At 45.0% G+C, this 21,095-nt stretch overlaps 1 protein-coding gene across 1 annotated transcript; it reads right to left on the bottom strand.

Annotated features, from left to right (window-relative positions):
* Positions 1-3,052: 3,052 nt before the first annotated feature.
* Positions 3,053-16,164, bottom strand: LOC309830612 (glyoxylate/hydroxypyruvate reductase B-like). The gene is given in 5 exon segments (XM_082667235.1): positions 3,053-3,733; positions 5,176-5,190; positions 5,193-5,353; positions 6,815-6,986; positions 16,089-16,164. Coding segments are annotated over 4 exon segments (408 nt in total). The 5' UTR covers positions 6,847-6,986; positions 16,089-16,164; the 3' UTR covers positions 3,053-3,533.
* Positions 16,165-21,095: the final 4,931 nt, after the last annotated feature.

Here is a 21,095-nt window from a genome sequence, read left to right as displayed (position 1 = left end):
ACAAGAAAGGGCCTTGGGGAATTAGGTGTTGATCTAGGCATCTTGGGACAAGCTGAATGTGCCTTTCATGGGAATAGCATTCAGAGGGGAAAGATTTATTAACTAGAATTAGCAGATTAGAGGGAGCTCTCGTCCAGGAAGAAGGCAAAGGATGGGAGTTAGCCTGGAAAGATAATGAGGTTTTAGTGAAGTGGGTCAGGCAGACTCAAGCATAATGATGGATAATATTAGCACCCAGGATTGGGAAAGTGCTATGACCTGGCCCAGCGGGCATCCTTACTATTTTAATAGAGGCCAAAGTAGACATGTGGCAGTGGTCCCCCATCATAGATACTGAGGCTCAAGGGGCACACCCTTGAGAATCTTACAGACCCCAAACCTATGGAAGTTCTCTGGGGGCACCTGTAATTTATATCAATGCAGTTTGACTGCCCTCACCTCCAGGAATGACTGAAGTAAGACATATCCTGTGGTACAGTTAGCAGTGGTAGAAACTATTCTGAAAAACACTCATCCTCCCCTTATGAAGGAGGTGGGTCCTACTATATAACATCACACGCTGGAAAACAGTACAAGGGTGCGAACTGAGACAGGGTGACTGGCTTTGTCCCAACTGACTTGGAACCCAGAAAGAACTGAATCACGGCCAACTGTACAATACCTGCCCATAATAATATCTGGTGTATAGGCAAGAGACAATTTTGTTGAGAAGGCATAGCAAATACCTCTGCAATTGTTATTGATTTGTTATGTAATGAAACTGCATTGTACCACGACAATACTGCAATATGGTATAACACTGGCATTGTTGGTAAGATTTAAGTACCTCATGTAAATAAGTCAGATGATAATACTGACATTGACGATCAATGGGAAATGACTGGCCTGAGGAAATACTGGATTTAGGTCAATACCAGCTAATTTATATACTAAATAGTGCTACACAAGTTCATCATAATGTACAAATAGTGGTAGATCAAGAGGTTGGGGGGAACAAGTAATCATATTGGTACAAAAATACAATGGGTTAGTTTCTTTAAATCTATCCCTGCCCCACATTGGCTCCTCCAAATGTTAGGCGAAGTCATACTGTATCTGTCATATAAATACTGTAATAAATGTAGATAATCCAATAAACACCATTTTGCTCTGAGACAGCTAAGGCCAAGGGCCAGTGGCTGGCCTGTGTAGTAAAGAATTAACTCAGCAGGCAGGCTTGGAGTTCTTGAACCCTGCACATTCCAAAGATAGGACTGGCCTTTGACTGGCCTCTGGAAGATAACCTGTGAGCCCTTGAGATATACTGCCTGGTAAGAGTGTCTTATACTTGGGGCCTTGAGCAAAGCCAGATAGTTTATGCTAGTGATTTAATTTGTGGTGAATACCTGTTTTTGTTCGCCTAGGGCTCTAGGCCAATCTGTATCAGTTTGACCTCTGCAGGGTCTGGAGACTACGAAGCCAGTGTCAGACATGTGGGCACTCCACACCTACATGACTGACCCCCTGATACCAACGCTGGGATGAGCTCCCCTGGTTGGAAATACTTAACGTGTGTCGTCACACACCATTGCTGGAGGTGGTAGCACTGTCCACACAACTCCATTGGGGGGACAACTGGAAGTGCAAGCCTGGTTCTCCTCGACTCCCCTATGAGTTTTCTCCCTTTGCTGATTTTAAACTATATCATTTCACTGTAATAAGCTGTAACTGTGAGTAGAAAAGCTTTTCTGAGTTCTGTGAGTCTTGCTAGCAAATCATTAAGGCTGAAGGTGATCTTGGGGACTCCTGGCGCTATTGGCAAATGAAGTTTTTCTTTTTAAAATAATATACAGGGGGCTTCCCTGGTGGCGCAGTGGTTGAGAGTCCACCTGCCGATGCAGGGGACGCAGGGTCGTGCCCCGGTCCGGGAGAATCCCACATGCCACGGAGCGGCTGGGCCCGTGAGCCATGGCCGCTGAATCTGTGCTCCGCAACGGGAGAGGCCACAGCAGTGACAGGCCCGCATACCGCAAAAAAAAAAAAACCACAGTAAATCCTTTTGTAAAGCAAAGAATACTTATGTAGTATGACTAAATAACCACAGGTTTCCGACTTTTTAAATTACTTTTTTCATGGTAAGTGGCATCAAAATGTCTCCCTGAAAAACCAAGATGAAAACTCAGACCTATCTGATAAATATACAGATTAGAAATTAACATGGGATCTGAATATAAGTTATTCATAAAATAGTTGTTAAACCTCTTGGCCACAAAAATGATTTCACATGGGACACTGGGAGTGCATCACCTATTAGAATAAACTAAGCTTTGGGATATAACCCTAGTATTTGCCTTGTGACTTGTGAGTAAAAGTTCATTTTAGCAGGCGACAGGGGTGATAACATGACTTCTCCATTTTTGAGTAAGTTGACAACTGTCTACAATGGTCATGCTTCTTCATTTATATTGAAATTATTTTCTGTTCTAGATTAGTTGCTCTCTTATTTGGTCTTTACGCTCTTAAAAATTGAGAACCCCAAAGAACATGTGTTTATGAGGGTTATGCCTATCAACATTTATTGTATTAGAAATTAAAACTGAAAAAAATTTAATACAATCATACAGAAGCACGCATTTCATTAGCTGTCAGAGTGATGATGTCATCACATGTCCTTAAGTCTCTGGAAGACTCCACGGTACACTTGTGTGAGAAAACATGAGTGGAAATAAATAACGTCTTACAGTATCATGAAAATAGTTTTGACTTGGGAGCTCCTCTCTAGTTGCTAGACAGGATGCTGCCTGATTCATGAATTATTAAATAAATCCAGTTAGACCTTTAAAAAGAAAAAAAAAATTAGTTTTGACTTCACAGACCCCCTGAAAGGGTCTCCAGACCACATTTTGAGAAACTCTGCTCTGAATAAATTATTGTTTTTCTCAGAAATGTCTGTAAGTTCTATGACCAATCTTGATAAACTTAGGTATTAAATTTGGTCATAATGTCAAACATTCATCTGACAGTAATTTGCTTACTGGATAGAAATCAAAGCTGGAGGAATCAAAGGTAGGAATAGCTGGTTTAATGAATGACAGCATCAAGATTCCAAATAAGTGACAGACCAAGACTCCAGTCCCAACAGGCTGGATCACTGGGTCAAAACACACAAGCAAATGAAATTAAATACAAATAAATGTAAAATTCCACACATAAACTTAAAAAACAATTGAGAGAATAACAATTTCAATTTTAGCTGACTAAAAACTTAACGAGTTAAGGTGCAGTGAGGCTTCGAGGAAGGGTGCTGCCAACACAGCCTTTGTGTAATCTCTCTACAGTGGTCAGGCCACAACATGCATACTGTGTGCCATTCTCAGGAGCACATTTTCAAAGGACTGTAAACTCTAAAGTGCTGGAAGGCAAGGTGTCTGGAAATGACATCATTTAGGCTGCAACTGAAGGATAGGAAGATACTTAGCCTCAAAAAAAAAGAGACTAAGATGAAATGTAGTGGTTGTCTTAAAACACATGAAGGTTTGTAAAGAGGAGAATAATCAGAGCTCGCCTTTGATGCTGCAGAAGGCAAACCAGGGTCGGTGGGTAAAGGGAGGACTACTTGGCTTGATCTGAGAACGGCTGTCCTGTGCAGTCTCCATCCACGGCAGGGGTTCTGGGTACGTCACATCGAGCGCTGCTGCTTTAATGACCCCGGTCTGAAGGGCTTCCACCAGGGCGTCTTGATCAACTAACAGACCTGGGTGGACGAGACCCCTCCTCGGTAGGTCCCACAGACAGTGCACTCTGGTCACATTCACTACTGTTCAAACATGTCTTGATCTTGTCACAGGTTTGACAGCATGTGAACTTCATTCTGCCATTTCGTTCTCAGACACTGAGAGCCTGCTACATGCCAGGCGGCGCACTAAACCCTTTACAGATGCTGTCTCGCCACCTCCTCCACTTACCCAGCAAAAGTCAATACTCTTTTTACACGTGAGGCTTGTAGGTTACATGCTCAGCCAAAGTCACGTGCTTCTAAAGCATCTACCCAGATCCGAGGCCAGGTCTGTCTGACCCTGAGCCTGGGCCCTGCCACTTCACCACACCGCCTCCCAAAGCCACCGCAGGGTTCCGGGAAACAGCCCCCAGATAGTAGTTTTAGGTACACGTTAAAAAACCAAACAGCCACAAACATCACCCATAACTGCATTTCAAATACAAGATAGCAGCAGCAGGTGAGAAGGAAACCCCTTCCTCCCAGCAGAGACCTTCAAGGAACCTCCTTCCCGCTGGCGTGCTGAGCCGCCCTACAGGTCAAGACACAGCACCCAGCCTGCCTGTGCTGCTGGTGGAGAAACCTAGTCCCAAGCTCCTACCTGGGGTGTCTGTTTTTCCAGAATCTTTACTTCGTCACCGACCTCTGACATTACCAAAAGCATATAAGGCACTGGTCCTTCCTGCTCATCTACAGGGTCTGAATTTTCAGAAAACCTTGAAGCATTCTAGCTTGGCCCTGTGGGGTTTCACGGCAAGCCCTGTTTTCCTTGTTTTACAGATGAGACACAGGTGGCTGCTGGTGACGCCAGCTCTCACATGTCTTCTGCCCCTGATCCCAAGGGCAAGCCGCCTGCACGTTTGAGGCCAGCACCGATCCTCCCGTGTGCTGGCACCCCCAGCGTCGAGCACTCCGATGCTTTCTTCTTCACAAATGCCACACCAACGCACCAGAATATCTGGTTATCGCGCGGGGCCTAAAGCCGCCTGTATGCAAACACACAAAGCTCTACGAAAATGTCAGAGAACCAACCAAACAAACTAACACAAAGTTATTTTTTTAAACTGAGGCTCTGAAAATTCATCCCCATAAATTTTGCTTGATTATACGTGGAAGGTCAAACTGATTCTGCTACCTGAGGAGATGCCCGTACTTGGATCTGAAAACCCCACAGTGTACGATTCTCATTCTTTTTGTTACTAATTTGAGGTTCAAAATGATGTGAAGACAAAAATCAGACGTATTTCTACATATAAAGTAAAACCCCTTTAACTCACCACCCAGCAGTCTAAGTGGATTTTTCAGACCATTCAGGGAAAAGCTTGCCTGGGAATGCTGAGAGGATGGCCATGGCTGGGGGCGGGGCCCTCCTGCACAGCCCCCACAGCCCCCCAGCCTCCACACAGCGGTGGAGCGCGCACCGCTGCCGATGTTGAGAGAGTAGCAGTGCGCTCCATCGCACTCAGCTCGCGCTTCCCGATCAGGCCCCGGGCCTGGGGCGTCAGGCTCACAGCCAACATCACAAAGTCCGATCGCTGAAGCAGGTCATCCAGCCTCTCACAGCAAGTGGCCCCAATGGCTTCCTCCTCCTCCGATTTTCTATGAAGGGAACAAGGGAGAAAAACCACGTTCTCTAGTTAGAAATTCATCAACTCCCGGAAGGAGTTTCTGAGAGGAGCCATGGACTCAGTCTGTCCTCCCGTGGGCCAGACCCCCACCTGGGTCCAGAGGCGGCTGGACCCCGAGGCCAGGGCTCACCCATGGAAACGCCGTGGGCGTCTCTGGGTGCTCTGAGCCCCGTGTCTGTGGGGTGTCACACCAGACTGCGAGCCCCTTGAGGTCAGGAGCTTCCTCTCACTCAACTTTGAGCCCCCAGAGTCTGGTACAAGCCCGATGGTGTCAGACATGCTTTCAGTGACGTCCAGCATTGCTGCATATGAGCAAACATATCAGAATTTCCAGAGAAAAATAACAAAACGGGAGAGAGCCTGGGAGTGCCATCTGTTCAACAGAGAGCAAGGATCCAAGGGTCTGGTGCGGGCAGGATTGAGAGCTCTGTTTTGGGTCCAATCCTAACTCCTGCTCTGGGCACCCCAGACAGCTGATTATTCAACAGAAATTCCAAGCTCCAGGAGGTCACAGCATCCCTGGTAGCCGCTACTGCCCTACAAATATGGAATACAAAAATACATGAATTCTTTCTACACATCTTGGCCACAGAGCACCTGAAGGAAAGAGGAACGGCCAGCACACGCTGCCACTGTGAAAGCCCTGCCCACCTCACACGCCTTGTCCTGGCCTCTGCGGCGGCCCTCACCGCACTGGGAGCGGTGACAGCTACCGAAGCCTCGCCACTATCCACTGTGCAAACAGGGTGACTGAAAAGAGGGCAGTCCTGATGTGAAGTCTCCCAGCTCACCCTGCCTCTGGGAGTGGAAATCTATTCCGTGGCAACAGAAGCCACTGAAAGGCTGCGAACAGCGCCATCATCTGGCCGGTCTGCAGACGGGGCTGAAGTTCGAGAGCAGAGAGCAGCCCCTTAGAGGGCAGGGCAGGTGAGAAAGGCCGGGGCCTAGGCCGGTGGCAGGTGGCAGCGATGAAGTGAGAGTGAACAGGCAGGTCTGAGGGTTGTTCTGAGACAAAATTAACAGGACTGGGTGTTGGGCTGAATGCTGCTGGTGGAGTATGAGGAAGAGGGTTTCAGACTGAATACTGGGGGGGGGGAAGCATACACCTGTGTGTTATGTGTGTTCAAGTGTGGACAGCATCTCCCATGACCAGAAAGAATCACTGTACAAACTGAAACAGAGCACAGCTGTAGGTGAGCCAAAATCTCTTTTCTCTCTGGTGAAATTTTTTCAATGAAGAGAAGATTATCTGCTGCATTTCTGGGTGATCATAAAAACACAACAGTCCCTTCCTTGATCATCAGTCCTTTTTGGAGAAACAGAATAGGGGAATTGTATGAAAAGTGCAGGAATAATATATCTAAACTATATTTAAGGCAGTGATGGTGCAAGTTCTGCTCAGTCAATTTCAAGTCCATTTTCTGAATTTTACCTGCGTTTCCTGCTGCGGTAGAGAATCTCCATTTCAAATGCTCTGGCCCTCTGAGCGATCTTACAGCCAATGCTCCCCACGCCGATAATTCCCAGAGTGGTCCCTGTCACTTCTTAACCCATCCAGTTTGTAGAAAAGTTCTCCGGATGTGGCGAAATGGCCAAATGATGACCTAAAATAAACACGATGCAGAGTGGGCAGTGTGGACAGCACCACACACAAAATCCCCACAACCCTCACTGGGCCGCCAGAAGGGGAGACGAGGCTACAGGAAGTCCAGGGCGGACACTGGGCGCTCACTCATTCCTATCCGACAGCAAAATGTTTCTGCAAGGGAAGAATGACAGGAACAGGGCAGTTTCCTCATAACAAACCCCAGCCTCCTGGCAGAATGCTTTAAAAGAGCAACTTCTGGAACTTCCCTGGTGGTGCAGTGGTTAAGACTCCAGGCTCCCAATGCAGGGGGCCCGGGTTCGATCCCTTGTCAGGGAACTAGATCCCACATGCATGCCTCAACTAAGAGTTCATATGCCACAACTAAGGAGCGCATGTGCTGCAACTAAGGAGCAGGCGAGCCACAACTAAGGAGTCTGCCTGCCGTAACTAAGACCCAGTGCAACCAAATAAATAAATATTAAAAAAACAAACCCAGCAACTTCTTTCACATTAAGGGAGGATTTCTGGTTAAAATTTGTTGGTTTTGGCGTGTGCAAGTGTCTGTACATTTGTTACTACATGTATGTGTGTGTGTGTGACTGTGCATATGTTTGTGTGTGCATGTGTGTGTGTGTCTGTGAGTGTGCACACGTGAACCAGCAGTCAGAAACAGAACCGGCTCGGACTTCCCTGGTGGCGCAGTGGTTAAGAATCCTCCTGCCAATGCAGGGGACAGGGGTTCAATCCCTGGTCCGGGAAGATCCCACATGCCGCGGAGCAACTAAGCCTGTGCACCACGACTACTGAGCCTGCGCTCTAGAGCCCGCAAGCCACAACTACTGTGCCCGTGTGCCACAACTACTGAAGCCCACGCGCCTAGAGCCCGTGCTCCGCAACAAGAGAAGCCACCGCAGTGAGAAGCCCGCGCACCGCAGCAAAGAGTAGACTCCGCTTGCCGCAGCTAGAGAAAGCCCGCGGGCAGCAACAAAGACCCAACGCAGCCAAAAATTAAAAATTAAAATTAAAATATTGGGAAAAAAAAAAAAAAGAAACAGAACCTGCTTGGTTCTTGCCTCCTTTCCTCAAGCCCCTTCACCCCAGAGCTCCACCAGGACGACGGCCAAGTGCTGAAGTGCTGCGCTGCTCCTCGCGGGGTGCGCCCAGCCAGGTCCAGTGTGTGGGGAGCTGGGGTTCTGCCTGCTCACTTGGGGGCCTTCACCCCAGGGTAGCATGCTGAACGGCCAGTGAACTACTCCAAGGGCATTTCCGCAGTGGTGCTGAAAGTACTTCACACGTTGCGTAGTTAGTGGAATTTGGTGGAGGAGAAAACAGTGTATCAGACAGATCACGTGGACTGTATGAGCCTGGGTGCCAAGCTTGGCCCTGACTAGGCTGAAACAACCAAAAGTCGCTTCAAGTTCAGGGCAACAAAGTCCTGGACGCAGTGTGAAGAGATCAGGGCCTTATCAGGTGTGATATTAAGTATCTGTCATCTGATCTCTGGAAAACAAGCGTCTCCTGCCTGTTTACCTTCCACGACTCTCTGAGCTGCGGCCAGCAGCAAGGCCATCCCCAGGTCTGCCGTGGGGTTGGAAACGGCGTGTGGCGTGTTGGCCGCCTTCACACCAAAGCTGGCAATAAGTCCCGGGTCCAGGTGGTCCGGCCCCGCCCCTATGCCAGCGACGATCTTCAAGCACGTCGGGGTGCGCAGCTCCTGGCTAACGGCCGGCCTTCCGCCCCAGACGTACACGGCTCGGGTCTTTGGACCCAGCTGTGTTTTATTTTCCAAAAATTCTTGCATGGTAATGAGATTAAAGCGTTTCTGCAGGTCTCCAGCATGATCTTCACATATACCATACTGTCCTTCAAGTCCAGACACCAAAACTCCAGGTAGGTCCTGATCGCCTGTGGCCTGCAGAAAGATAGATGCAATTTCTGCTGTCAGAGTCTTCAAGAGAACAACCCATATGCTCTTCCACTGCTCTTCAGATTTTCTAAATTACAGCAGGACTGGAATTCATTTTATTTCCTGGAAAAATTCCTGTAAAACCTGTAACACAGCAGAGCTGGACTCTGAAGGTACCCATGCTCCCATCACTGCCACTTTCCTCCCCACCCGACGGGGGTCTTTATTTCTGCCCTTCGGCTGCGGTGGCAGCCTCCGGGCCCCCTCCGACGGCACTCCTCGTGATCAGGCCCTCGTGAGACCCCCAGCCTGGAGTGCACTTCTGAAGAGAACGCAGCAGAAGCGAAGGCGGGTCCTGCTCTCCCCTGCTCCCCGCTCTCCCAGGGGGCCAGGGCCATGCTGGGAGGCAGCCCTGTGCCAAGGCCCAAGTGAGTGAGAGGCAGGACTTAAGAGGCTGGCCAACGGCCTGGGAGCCTAGGGATGACCGCAGCCCTGGCCAGCGCCTTGACTAAAGTTTCGCGAGGGACCCTGAGCCAGAACCGCCCAGGTAAGCCACTCCTGGACTCCGACCTGAAGACATAGCGGGTAACAGAAGTTTATGATTTTCAGCCACTAAAATTTAGGGTAATTTTATGCAACAATAACTAACAAATAAAACTGACCATCTTTTACTGTGAAAGTAAAAGATACTTTTTACTGTCTGTCAAACAAATAATGTTTTATGTTCTTTGTTCCTAATTAAAAAGAAGATATCTTTAACATTTTATAGCTTTCTTCCAGAAAGAAAACCAGTTGCTTTCAAGAGTTGAGGCTAGTGAATGTATTTTATCTTTGGGTCACAAACTTAGCTAAAAATGTTTACAATGTGTTCAAAGCTCAGAGCATAATGGGCTAAAAAACTTGTTTACTTTTTGGACTTTCAGTAAAAGATTAATAGAGTTTCATTCAAGATAAGATCTCAGCTATTTTGATAGAAAGGAGTCTCAACTCCTGACTGCTTTGACGTTGGTTATGGAGCAATGGCACACAGCCATCACACCATTATTGTCAGTGGTCGTACATGGAAAAGATCCAAGATCCTCCAAGTGACTCGTGGCCGCTCCACGAGTGAAGAGGGAGACAGTCCCAGCCGGGGCACATAGACGCAGCAGGGATGGGAGCACCGGGCACGTTCAAGAGCTCGCTCCATCCTTGGGCTCTGTCTCTTGCTCTATAATTCCTTTCACGAGCACCAGCCTCTGACCATCTCCACTCACAGCCAGGAGTCCAGCAAAGGAGCACGAGACCGGAAGTGGGACCCGCCGTCAACAGCTTCCTGAGAAGGAGCGTGAGCCCTGTTCGCTGCTGATGCCGAGCCCTGTGCGCAGAGGAGCGGGCAGGGCCGCAAGATGAGAACTTTGGCTCCGGCACAGCTCTGCGGCTGATCAAATGTCTCCCGGGCTTCCTGCGTTCTTGGTGAAACCGGAGTGATATCAACAGGTAGTGCTTTATAGTTGCACCGTAAGATCATATTTCATTCTCCTCCCCTAATTTCTGCATAAAGAGAGCTAAGTGGACATGCCTCTGGCAGGTGTCCTTGCATGCACAGTACTGACATGATGGTTAGGTTGGGAACATTCTGACCACAAAGGAACTCACCACAAAGTAGGTGTATTTTTACACAACTGCATTTCGTCTAAGTCAAAAGATAAACCCATGTGTGAAATTTGGAAAAGTCAAAAATTTTACAGCTTTGTTTTTGGTTAACAGAGTGATAGTTCAGACATGAAAATGCAGTTAGACTACGTTTTCTAACTGCTATGTGCATTCTCCTTACACTGTTTAATTTGAACTGCTAGCACAGATTAAAAATTAGTTTTCTCCTTGCGAAATGATTGCTTAATTTAAAAATAAAAGAATATGTATTAACTTTGTGGAAATTGCCTTCAACAGACCCAAGCCTCTAAATTCAGGGTTTTCTTCTTTTAAAGTCCCTGTAAAATTGAGACCCAGAAAGAAAAATAAAGTAGAATGAACTTCCAACCTCTTCTTTCAAAGGAAAGTAAGACCGACGTTTGTATAGCACTCACGAGAGGGAAGTGTGGAGGGAGGCATGCAGACCCGTGACCAGTGACTGTGACTGCCCAGCGGGACTCTGGGCCCAGAAGAGGACAGGGCAGGAGGAGTTCTGGGGTAACACAAGCACAGAGAGAACAAATTCAAATCACAGAAGGGGCAAGGACGGGGGCAGGCAAGGGGCAGGGGAGTAAGGAAGGTATTTTTAACTTAGAAAGCAAAAATGAAAATAAAAACCAACTGCAACCAATAAAAATATGTTTTAGTTTTTGGGACAGAGAGAAAGAAACAAAGACGGGGTGAGGGCAGCAAGAGGGCAAACAGGACCGAGTGCAAAGGAGGAGCTGGGCGTTGGGTTCAGGCTGCTCGGCCTGGCTGTGCTTCCCTCTGAAACCCGCTATCCTCCAACGTAAAGTGAGGGGAACAGACAGCCTGGCATGGTGGCCCTGACAGTGAAAGAGAACACTCAGAGCCTGGAGAACCTACTGCAAGCCTTCAATGAATGGGAGTTACTAATGTTTAAATCTGAACGACAATTTAGATATTTACCCAAGTGTCTAGAAACAAACTTACACCAAAGAGGGAGACTGAATTCATACAACACAGTAACATTTCTTAAAATCCTATTTCCTCATGAAGCTTCCTCTCTTAATATTTGAGAGGTGAGTCCAATACCACCCCCATCATCCTCACATACCCAACGTGCCAAGACTTGCTTCAAACTGGCACCAACTGACTTTTAACTTCTCTCCCTGCCACTCTGTCCTCTTATCCTCTCTCCAATCCCTTTCAAAGTCTATCCTCACCTCACCTACCAAGCAGTTCTCTGCCCTGTCTATGGGTATAAAATTAAAGTTGTTTGCTTTTTGTCCTCTACAGATCCCCAGCCCAGATTCTGCTCCAAAGAGGCTCAGAAAACAGCCTGGAAAAAAAAAAAAGAATTCTCCGTAATGAGGGGTAGGTGACGCCATGGTTAGCCCCTCTGCTTTTATAATCATCCTTAGCTTGATATTCTGGATTTGCTGGAGAACAATCTGTTCACTCATGACTAGGTAAGAGTACCTAAAAGTTTAAGATATACCAAAGGGCATATCCTTGAGGGTGTGTTTGCTAGTTCTAGCTTAATGAAAACTGCACTGTTTACACCCTTTATGTGAGGTTTCTCCAGTCACCAGGTATCAACAAATCCAATGTAATTTAAAACCAATACTGTCACAATGTGTCTCGGCAAAAACAGTTGCTTCCCTCCTAAGAAATGGTTTGTCAGGACCTGCTAAACATTAAGGAAAAGAAAGACAAGATAAAAAAAACCTGGGGACTTCCCTGGTGGCGCAGTGGTTAAGAATCCACCTGCCAATGCAGGGGACACGGGTTCAAGCCCAGGTCCGGGAAGATCCCACGTGCCACGGAGCAACTAAGTCCGTGCACCACAACTACTGAGCCTGCGCTCTAGAGCCTGTGAGCCACAACAACTGAAGCCCGTGCACGCCTAGAGCCCGTGCTCCGCGACAAGAGAAACCACCACCGCAGTGAGAAGCCCGCGCACCGCAGTGAAGAGTGTCCCCTGCTCGCCACAACTAGAGAAAGCCCACGCAGCAATGAAGATCCAAAACAGGCAAAAATAAATATATTAAAAAACCCAAACAAACCTGGATTCATGCAGGGGAATAAACTATAAAATCTGATGTGGATACCTGAATCTATTCATTTAAAGCTTAATCTGCCACGGCCTGGAGCTGAGAAAAAAGTACCTGTCCAAAATGACCTTTAGATTCTGGCAGTGTCTGAAGCCGCCTTAAGTCTTCTCTCGAACAAGGCAGGTACAAATAACAACAATGTATTTTCCTTATTAAATTCTTCAGGATCGTGCCCTGCGAGCCCAGAAGGGTCTTAGAATTCTAATGCTGCCCACCTGCCCCAGGTGAAGTTCGAGGTCAGTCACACCACGCGGCAGAGCTCAGTCCAGTCTCCCGCCCACAACGCGACATCCGGGTCTTTTAAAAAGACCCCAGACTTAAGGGACGCTCCAGCAGGCCCAGTCTCCCAGGCAAGACCCGGACAGCGAAGGCGCGAGGTCAAAGAGCGTAGTGCCCCCGCCCCAGTCCTACGGCCAGCCACGCTAGAGCCGGGCCCCAAAGCTCGTCGACCACACCTCCCAGCCAAGCCCCCAAACCGCCGACCACACCTTCAGCCACGCCCTAAGCCCGCCTGCCGTGCCCAAGGCCACGCCCCAAGCCCCACAGCTTGGTCCTCGTCTGCTAGCCCCGCCCAATCAACTAGGCCGCGCCCACATCTCCGGCGTTCGGTTCGCGGCCGGGAACTCTGGGCGCCAGGAGTGCGCATGCGAGAAGCCACCCGGAGGGCAGGTTGCCGAGGCCCCGCGCCTGGCGGGCGGGCTTGGGGTGGAGCCTCTTTCAGGAGCGGAGTCTGGGTGGTCGAGTGTGGGGACTGTGTGGTGGGGAAGGTTACTGGCCTGCTTCAGCGTGAGGAGTGTGAAAATTAATACACAGAAACCTCACTTAAGATGGAGCCGGGAGTCCAGAAGGGATAGCTCTGGCACCACTCCCCCTCGATTGGAGATCCAGCAGGAAGAACGGCACTACCTCGCTACAGGCGGGGAAGGAAGCCTTTCTCCGAGTCTGGAAACAGCCCAGCCAATGGGAAGCTACTACACTTCCAACTCGGGGTTCCCTCCAATGGGCTCTTTGTTTATAACAAGCAGCCACGCCCAACTCCCCCTTCTCTTCTATAAAAGGGTTTCCCCTGCGTTGTTCTTTGCCCTTGCTTGTCGTTTGCCGTAGGTTGAGCGTTTTAAATTGCAGTTTTTTGCTGTTCCTGAATAAACCCATTCTGCTGGTAGAGTAATCAGCTATTTTATTGTTTTAGGTGGTCGGGTGGGGGGACCTTGCGGGGGCGCATTGTTGGGCAGGGTCTGCACGCTGGCGCCTGGCTGGCTTCTGTAAAGAGTAAGTCTCACCCTGAGATCAGGACTGCCTTCTTCCCGGGAAAGTGGGCAGTGGATGACGCAGGCCCTCCCTGCGGCAAGAGGCCTCCTCCTTTTTGGCGCTGCCTAGGCCCTGCTCTAAGTCACCCGCGAGGGTTTACTCCTGTGTCTCCACGGTTCTGGGTCAGTGTGTCACAAATTAAGTCATTTTTCATAGTCACACACCATCTGTGTTGCTATTTACTAATTTTCTCCCCTAAGTAAATTAAAAATCAACTCAAGTTGATTTACTTACTTACCTAGTCAAAAATAATACTATCTGGGGATATCTCCGGTAATTTTAAAATTAGACTAGATGGTACTACTGAGAGCAGGTAATGAACAGGTATAGTCCTCTTTAGGAAACACTGATGAGCGTTTCATCCAGTGTCCTGGCTTCACTTGCTGCCTTCTACTCTGATGGCTCTCAAACTTTTATCTCCAGCCCAGAACTCCTCTCTGGCAGCTTTCATTACCCTGATGCTAGTCTCCCTACTTCCCTCTCTTCAAGTACTCCCTTTGCAATCCTTTCTCCTGTACATGGCAGCCTAGATGCCTGAAGGACATATAAATCTGACATGTTAATCCCCTCTTAAAGCCCCTTGTTCATATGGTAGAGTACAAAATCCTAAGCACAGAGGTCCCATTATCTGGCCTGCCCACCCAGCAAACCACTTGTGTGTGCTGATCATTTCAGCTGCACATTTACCCAAACTGCCATGCTCCTGGCACTGGACTTGTTCCCTGGCTGCCCGGACTGGACCCCAGCTCTTCCCCTAGTTCTCACTCATCTTGCAGGTCCCCATTTAAGCGTAATATCCTCAAGGAAGCCTTTCCTGAACTCCTTAAACTAAGTGTGTTCCTGCTAAATGTTCTCTTAATACCCTAAACTCTACCTGTAGGACTTTGCTGTGAATCCAAATTCAGGGTGCGATCTCCTGTGTAACGTCAGGCCTTCTGCTAGACTACACTCCATGAGGGCAGGGACGCAGTCTTGTTATTGTTCTATTTCTTGATAACAGCACCTGATATCCTGTCTGGCACATGTACATGCTCAATAAATATTTGTTGAAAAACTAAAGAATAAATAAAATACAAATAAGGGAGGAAAGCTTCTTAGAACTGTTTGGAAAGTCTAGACTGAAAGAGGACATAGAGTTTTACTATTCTATCTCAAGATCATAAAAAAGCTCTTGAGAAAGCATCGCCTTGCAAAAGTGAATACTACCTGTCACAAAAGATTATTTGGAGTTTTATTACCATCCAGCTACCTAGCCAGAGGGCCTCTATTGAATTTGGTCCAGCAAGAAGAATTCACAGATTGCCAGAATCCCTGCTGTGTTCAGTTGGGAGTAAATATAATGAAAAAATTAGAATTTGATAAAACTGGCCTTAACTTTTAAATTAAATACACGTTACAAATACACAATGTTATAAAATATGCATGTTATGAAAACAGCAATAAAATGAGCCCCTGGTTATATACCACCAAACTTAAGAAATATACCATTACCGCTGCTTTTGAATTTCCCTGTGCCACTCCCTGCTGCTCCAGATATAACTCCTATCTTGAATTTTATGATATAGATAGATAGATAGATAGAAAATCTGCCTAAATAATATATTGTCTGGTTTGGCATATTTTTGCATTTTATGTTAATGGAATTATACCTTATGTAGTCTTTGGTAACCTGCTTTTTTTCTAAGCTTGTCAGTATGCGAGATTCATCCCCGTTTATACATGGAGGTGTAGTCATTCATCTTTACAGCTATATAATATCAATAAATACACCTCAGTTTATCTATTTTTCTGCAGTCAGATATTTGCATTGCTCTTAGGGTAAGTAAGGTTGAGCGCTGGCCACTTTCAAAGAGAGCACACTGCATAAATTTGAGGGTTTCTCCCAAGAGTTCAACTCTGGTCCCTTTAGCAGGCCTGGATGTAGAAATTTCTTCAGCTAAGCATACAGTCCTGGGTGACAGGGTCTTTTGCCTCCTGACCATTTCCCACCCAAAGTGAGGGGTTCTTTTAGAACTCCTTTGCTTGGCTTGAGGCAGGATGGAAGCATCCCTCTCTTTCCGAAAGAGAAGAGAATGAGAATGGGACTGTACATCACTCCACAACTTCCTCCAGAGAAACGATGTCACAATTTTTCCCTAACACATTTTCTTACCTCCTCTGCAAAATCTGGAAGAATCTGGTCTGCCTTCTTTATTTGGAATATGGCATTTTCAATCATTTAATCTTCAATTTGGGGCCTCTGCTGAAATTGAGAGGAAAGTCTCACTGTAACATTGTCTTACATATGACTTAAAACATTTCTTCTTTTAAAAATGCAAATCCCTCTAGAAAAGTTATAAGCCTCTCCAGTGATTTTTTTATTAGTAACAATTAGTTCAGTCAAATTGCCGCCTTCTCAACTTAACTCAAGCCAGTTGCTCTGCAGGAATGGGCACTCTGTCCGGACATGTGTATCCTTTCCCAGTTAGGAGACACAGGGACATCTTCCACCAAACATCTGTCTTGCTCTTACTTGAGAACATGAGACTGCATTATTTAATGCTTATGTTTAGTCATTTTTTTAAATGAAGAATTCAATTTCTAAAGACAAAATGTAATTAAAGGAACTTCCCTGGTAGTCCAGCGGTAAAGAATCCGCCTTACAATGCAGGGAACATGGGTTCAATCCCTTGTCCGGGAACTAAGATACCACATGCCCGGGGGCAACTAAGCCCGTGTGCCACAACTACTGAGCTCTAGCACGCCTCAACTAGAGCCCGCCTACTGCAAACTACAGAGCCCACACTCTGGAACCCGCGCGCCACAACTACAGAGCTCATGCACCCTGGAGCCTGCGTGCCACAACTAGAGAAGAGAAAACCCGTGCACCACAACCAAGAGCCCGCGCACCTCAATGAAAGATTCCGCATGCCACAAGGAAGATCCTGAGTGCCGCGACGAAGACCCGACGCAGCCAAAAATGAAATAAATAAATAAATAATAAATAAATCTTTTTAAAAAATGTAATTCAAGAAGTTTGATTAACTCAGAGATGATTTAGCCTATTTATTCCCATTCTCTAAATGATCAGATACTTTTTGAGGAAATGGAAGTAGAAATGCAGAGTCTTGGTCAAATAATCGATTTTTCTTGTCTGGGCTGGCGACTTCAACTCATTCTTTGAGGCCACTATTACCAAAATCAGACAAAGATACCACAAGAAAACTACAGACCAATATCCCTTGTGAGTTACAGACACAAAATCTTCAATAAAATACTAGCAAACCAAATCCAGCGACATATTTTGAAAAGTTACTGTGACCAAATAGGATTTATCCTAGGAATGCAAGACTAGTTTAACACACAAAAATCAATGCGGTACACCATGTTAAGAGCATAAAGGACAAAACTCACACGATCATCTCAACAGATGCATTAGAAAAAGCATCTGACAAAACCTAACAACATTTCATGATTAAAAAAAAAAAACACTCAACAAAGTAGGAATAGAAGAGAATTTCCTTAACCTCATAAAGGGCATTTATGAAAAGCCCACAGTAAATATCATAATAGTGAAAATCTGAGTGCTTCCCCCCTAGGATCAGGAACAAGACAAAATGTCTACTCTTGCCACTTCTATTCAACATTGTACTGGATGTTTTAGGGCAGTTAGACAAGGAAAAACTAAAAAGCATCCAGATTGGAAGGGAAGAAGTAAACTGTCCCTATTTGCAGATGATATGATCTTATATATAGAAAATCCCAAGGAATCCACTAAAAAACTATTCAAAATAATAAATGATTCAGCAAGGTTGCAGACTACAAGATCACTATACAAAACTCAATTGTGTTTTGTGGTATACAGAAATAGCAAATCACGATGTTGTGCACCAGGAACTAACACAGTGTTGTAGGTCAATTATACTTCAAAAAACAAACAAAAAATTCATGGAAAAACAGATAAGATTTGTGGTTACCAGTGGTGGGGGGTTGGGGGGAGGGGGAATCGTAAGAAGGTGGTCGGAAGGTACAAACTTCCAGCTATAAGATAAGTACTAGAGATGTAATGTACAACATGATTAATATAATTAATACTGCTGTATATTACGTATGAAAGTTGTTAAGAGTATACATCCTGAGTTCTCATCGCAAGGAAAAAGTATTTCTTCTTTTTCTTTTCTTTTGCAGCTATATGAGATACTGGATGCTCACTAAACTTACTGTGATAATCATTTCATGATGTACGTAAGTCAAAGCATTATGCTGTACACCTTAAACTTATACAGTGCTATATGTCAATTACATCTCAATAAAACTGGGAGAAAAACAAAATAGATAAAAACAAATGAAAAAAATCGATTCTATTTTGCAGTCTCCATATTACTATGTTTTTTCAGTGTAATAACATAGATTTGTAAAATCTACAAGCATGCCAACATCACTTTCCATATACATTCAAAGATCTTCAAATTGACCTCTACCTAACAGATTCTTAGGAGTAACTGCATTTCTTCATTCTCTTCACAAACCAAGCTGAATGCTCAAGCGGCTCCCTATACATCTGTGCATTTTTGCTGTCACCAGTTGAATTATATGTGATCGAATTTAATCCCAAACCAGTTTATGCAAATTTTGTGGATTATTGAAGTTACATAATTTAAATGTCCCGTAAAACTATGAAGTATGAGTGCAAAAGGCATAGAATGCTTATATCTATGACGACTAAGTTATATGCTTTAGAAAGGCACTAAAGATGTGTCACTAAAAACTTCCATTGAATTATGTGTGGTTGATACAACTTTAAAAGATTCAAAAAATAAAATAAAAATAAAAAATGATTGTTCCCTCCCTCCTCCAAAAATCTATTCTATTTCTACACACTGATTACGAATAATCTGAAAATATTTAAAATAACAATTCCATTTAAATAGCATCAAATGGAATAAAATATTTAGGAATAAAATTAATAAAAAGGGCAAGACATGAATACTGGAAACTATAAAAGTCATAAAAATTAAAGAAGGTCTAAATAAATGGAAAGACATCCCATATCCATGGATTGGATGACTTAATAGTGTTAAGATGGCAATACTCCCTAAATTGGTGTACAGATTCAACACAATTCCTATCAAAATCCCAGATGCTTTCTTTTTTTGGCAGAAATTGCCAAACTAATCCTAAAGATCATATGGAAATGCGAGGGACCCAGAATGGCCAAATCAATCTTGACAAGGAACAAAGTCGGAGGACTTACACTTCCTGATTTCAAAACTTATCACGAAGCTACGCTAATCAAGCCAGTGTGGTACTGACATAAGGCTAGACCTACAGATCAATGGAATTGAATTGAGACTACAGAAATAAATCCTTATATTTAAAGTCAATTGATTTTCAACAAGGGAGCCAAGGCAATGTGATGGGGAAAGAAAACTCTTTCCAATAAATGGTGCTGGGACACCTGGATATCCACATACAAAAGAACAGAGCTGTCAATCCCTGGTGGGGGAACTAAGATCCCACAAGCTGCGTGGCACCGCCAAAACAAAACAAAACAAAAACCCAAAAGAATAGAGTTGGACACCTACCTAACACCGTGCATAAAAATTTATTCACAATGATCACAGACCTAAAAGTAAGAGTTAAAACTTTAAAAGTCTAAGAAGAAAAGAGGAATAAATATTCATGATCTTGAGTTAGGCAATGGTTTCTCAGACACGATACCAAAAGCACAAGCAACAAAGGGAAAAACAGATACCTTGGACTTAATAAAAATTTAAAAGTTTTATGCTGCAAATGATACCAATAAAAAGTGAAAAGTCAATTCATAAAATGGGAGGAGGGCTTCCCTGGTGGCGAAGTGGTTGAGAGTCCATCTGCCGATGCAGGGGACTCGGGTTCGTGCCCTGGTCCGGGAAGATCCCACATGCCGCGGAGCGGAGCCTGTGCTCCGCAACGGGAGAGGCCACAACAGTGAGAGGCCCACGTACCGCAAAAAACAAAAAAAAAAAAAAAAAAAAAAAAGGGAGGAAATATTTTCTTATATCTGATGAGGAATTTCTATCCAGAATATATGAAGAACTCTTCCAACTCAATAATAAAAAGACAACTAATCCATTTTTAAGTGGCCAAAGGACATGAATAGACATTTCTCCAAATTGCCAATAAGTACATTAAAAGATGCTCTATATCTCTAGCCATTAGGGAAATGCAAGTCAAAACCATAATAAGACATCACTTCACAACTACCAGGATATCATTGTAAAAAAACAAAAACAAAAACACACAAATAAGGGTAGACAAAGATGTGGAGAAATCCAACCCCACCACATTGCTGTTGGAAATGTAAAATGGTATAGCCGCTTTTAAATACAGTGTGGCAATTTCTCAAAACAGTAAACATCACATGATTCAACCACGCCACCTGCATACCCAAGAGAAATGAAGACTTAAAATCCATACAAAAACTCGTACACAAATGTTCATAGCAGCATTTTTCACAACAGCCAAAGAGTGGAAACAACCCTGATGTCAATTAACTGATGGAGAGATAAAATGCAATATATCCAAACAATAGATTAATCAGCAACAAAAAGGAACCAAGTACAGCTGACCCTTCAACCATGACCCTCTGTGAAGTCACAAATCCACGCATAATTTTCCGGTTGGCCCTTCATATCCGCGGTTCCCCATCTGCAGATTTAACCAATTGCAGATCATGTAGTACACATAGTACATGTATAAGTTCAAACCCCTGTTGCTCAAGGGTCAAGTGTGCTGATGCCTGCTACAGTGTGGGTGAACCTTGAGAGTATTAGGCTAAGTGAACAAAGTCAGTCACAAAAGACTACATACTTATGCTTCCATTTACGTGAAATGTCTAGGATAGATTAGTAGTTGACAAAAGCCAAAGGGATGGGAGGAGTATGGTACTGACTGCTAATGAGTACAGGATTTGGGGTGATGAAAATTTTCCATAATCAGACTGTAGTGTTCCACAACTCTGGGAAAAACCATCTTATTTGAAATGGGGGAATCACTTTATGGTATGTGAATAATACCTCAACAAAGCTTTTTAACAAAAGAAGTATTTGGAGTGGTGATGGCTGTACAAGGATGTCAACGATGCCACTGAACTATATGGCTAAAATGGTAAATTTTATATTATATATATTTTACCACA

The sequence above is a fragment of the Grampus griseus genome, assembly GCF_964374135.1.
Source record: "Grampus griseus genome assembly, chromosome: 12".
In the NCBI taxonomy this organism is placed as follows: domain Eukaryota; kingdom Metazoa; phylum Chordata; class Mammalia; order Artiodactyla; family Delphinidae; genus Grampus; species Grampus griseus.
The sequence above is the reverse complement of the archived record's forward strand: the minus strand, read 5'-3'. Positions and strand labels throughout refer to the sequence as shown.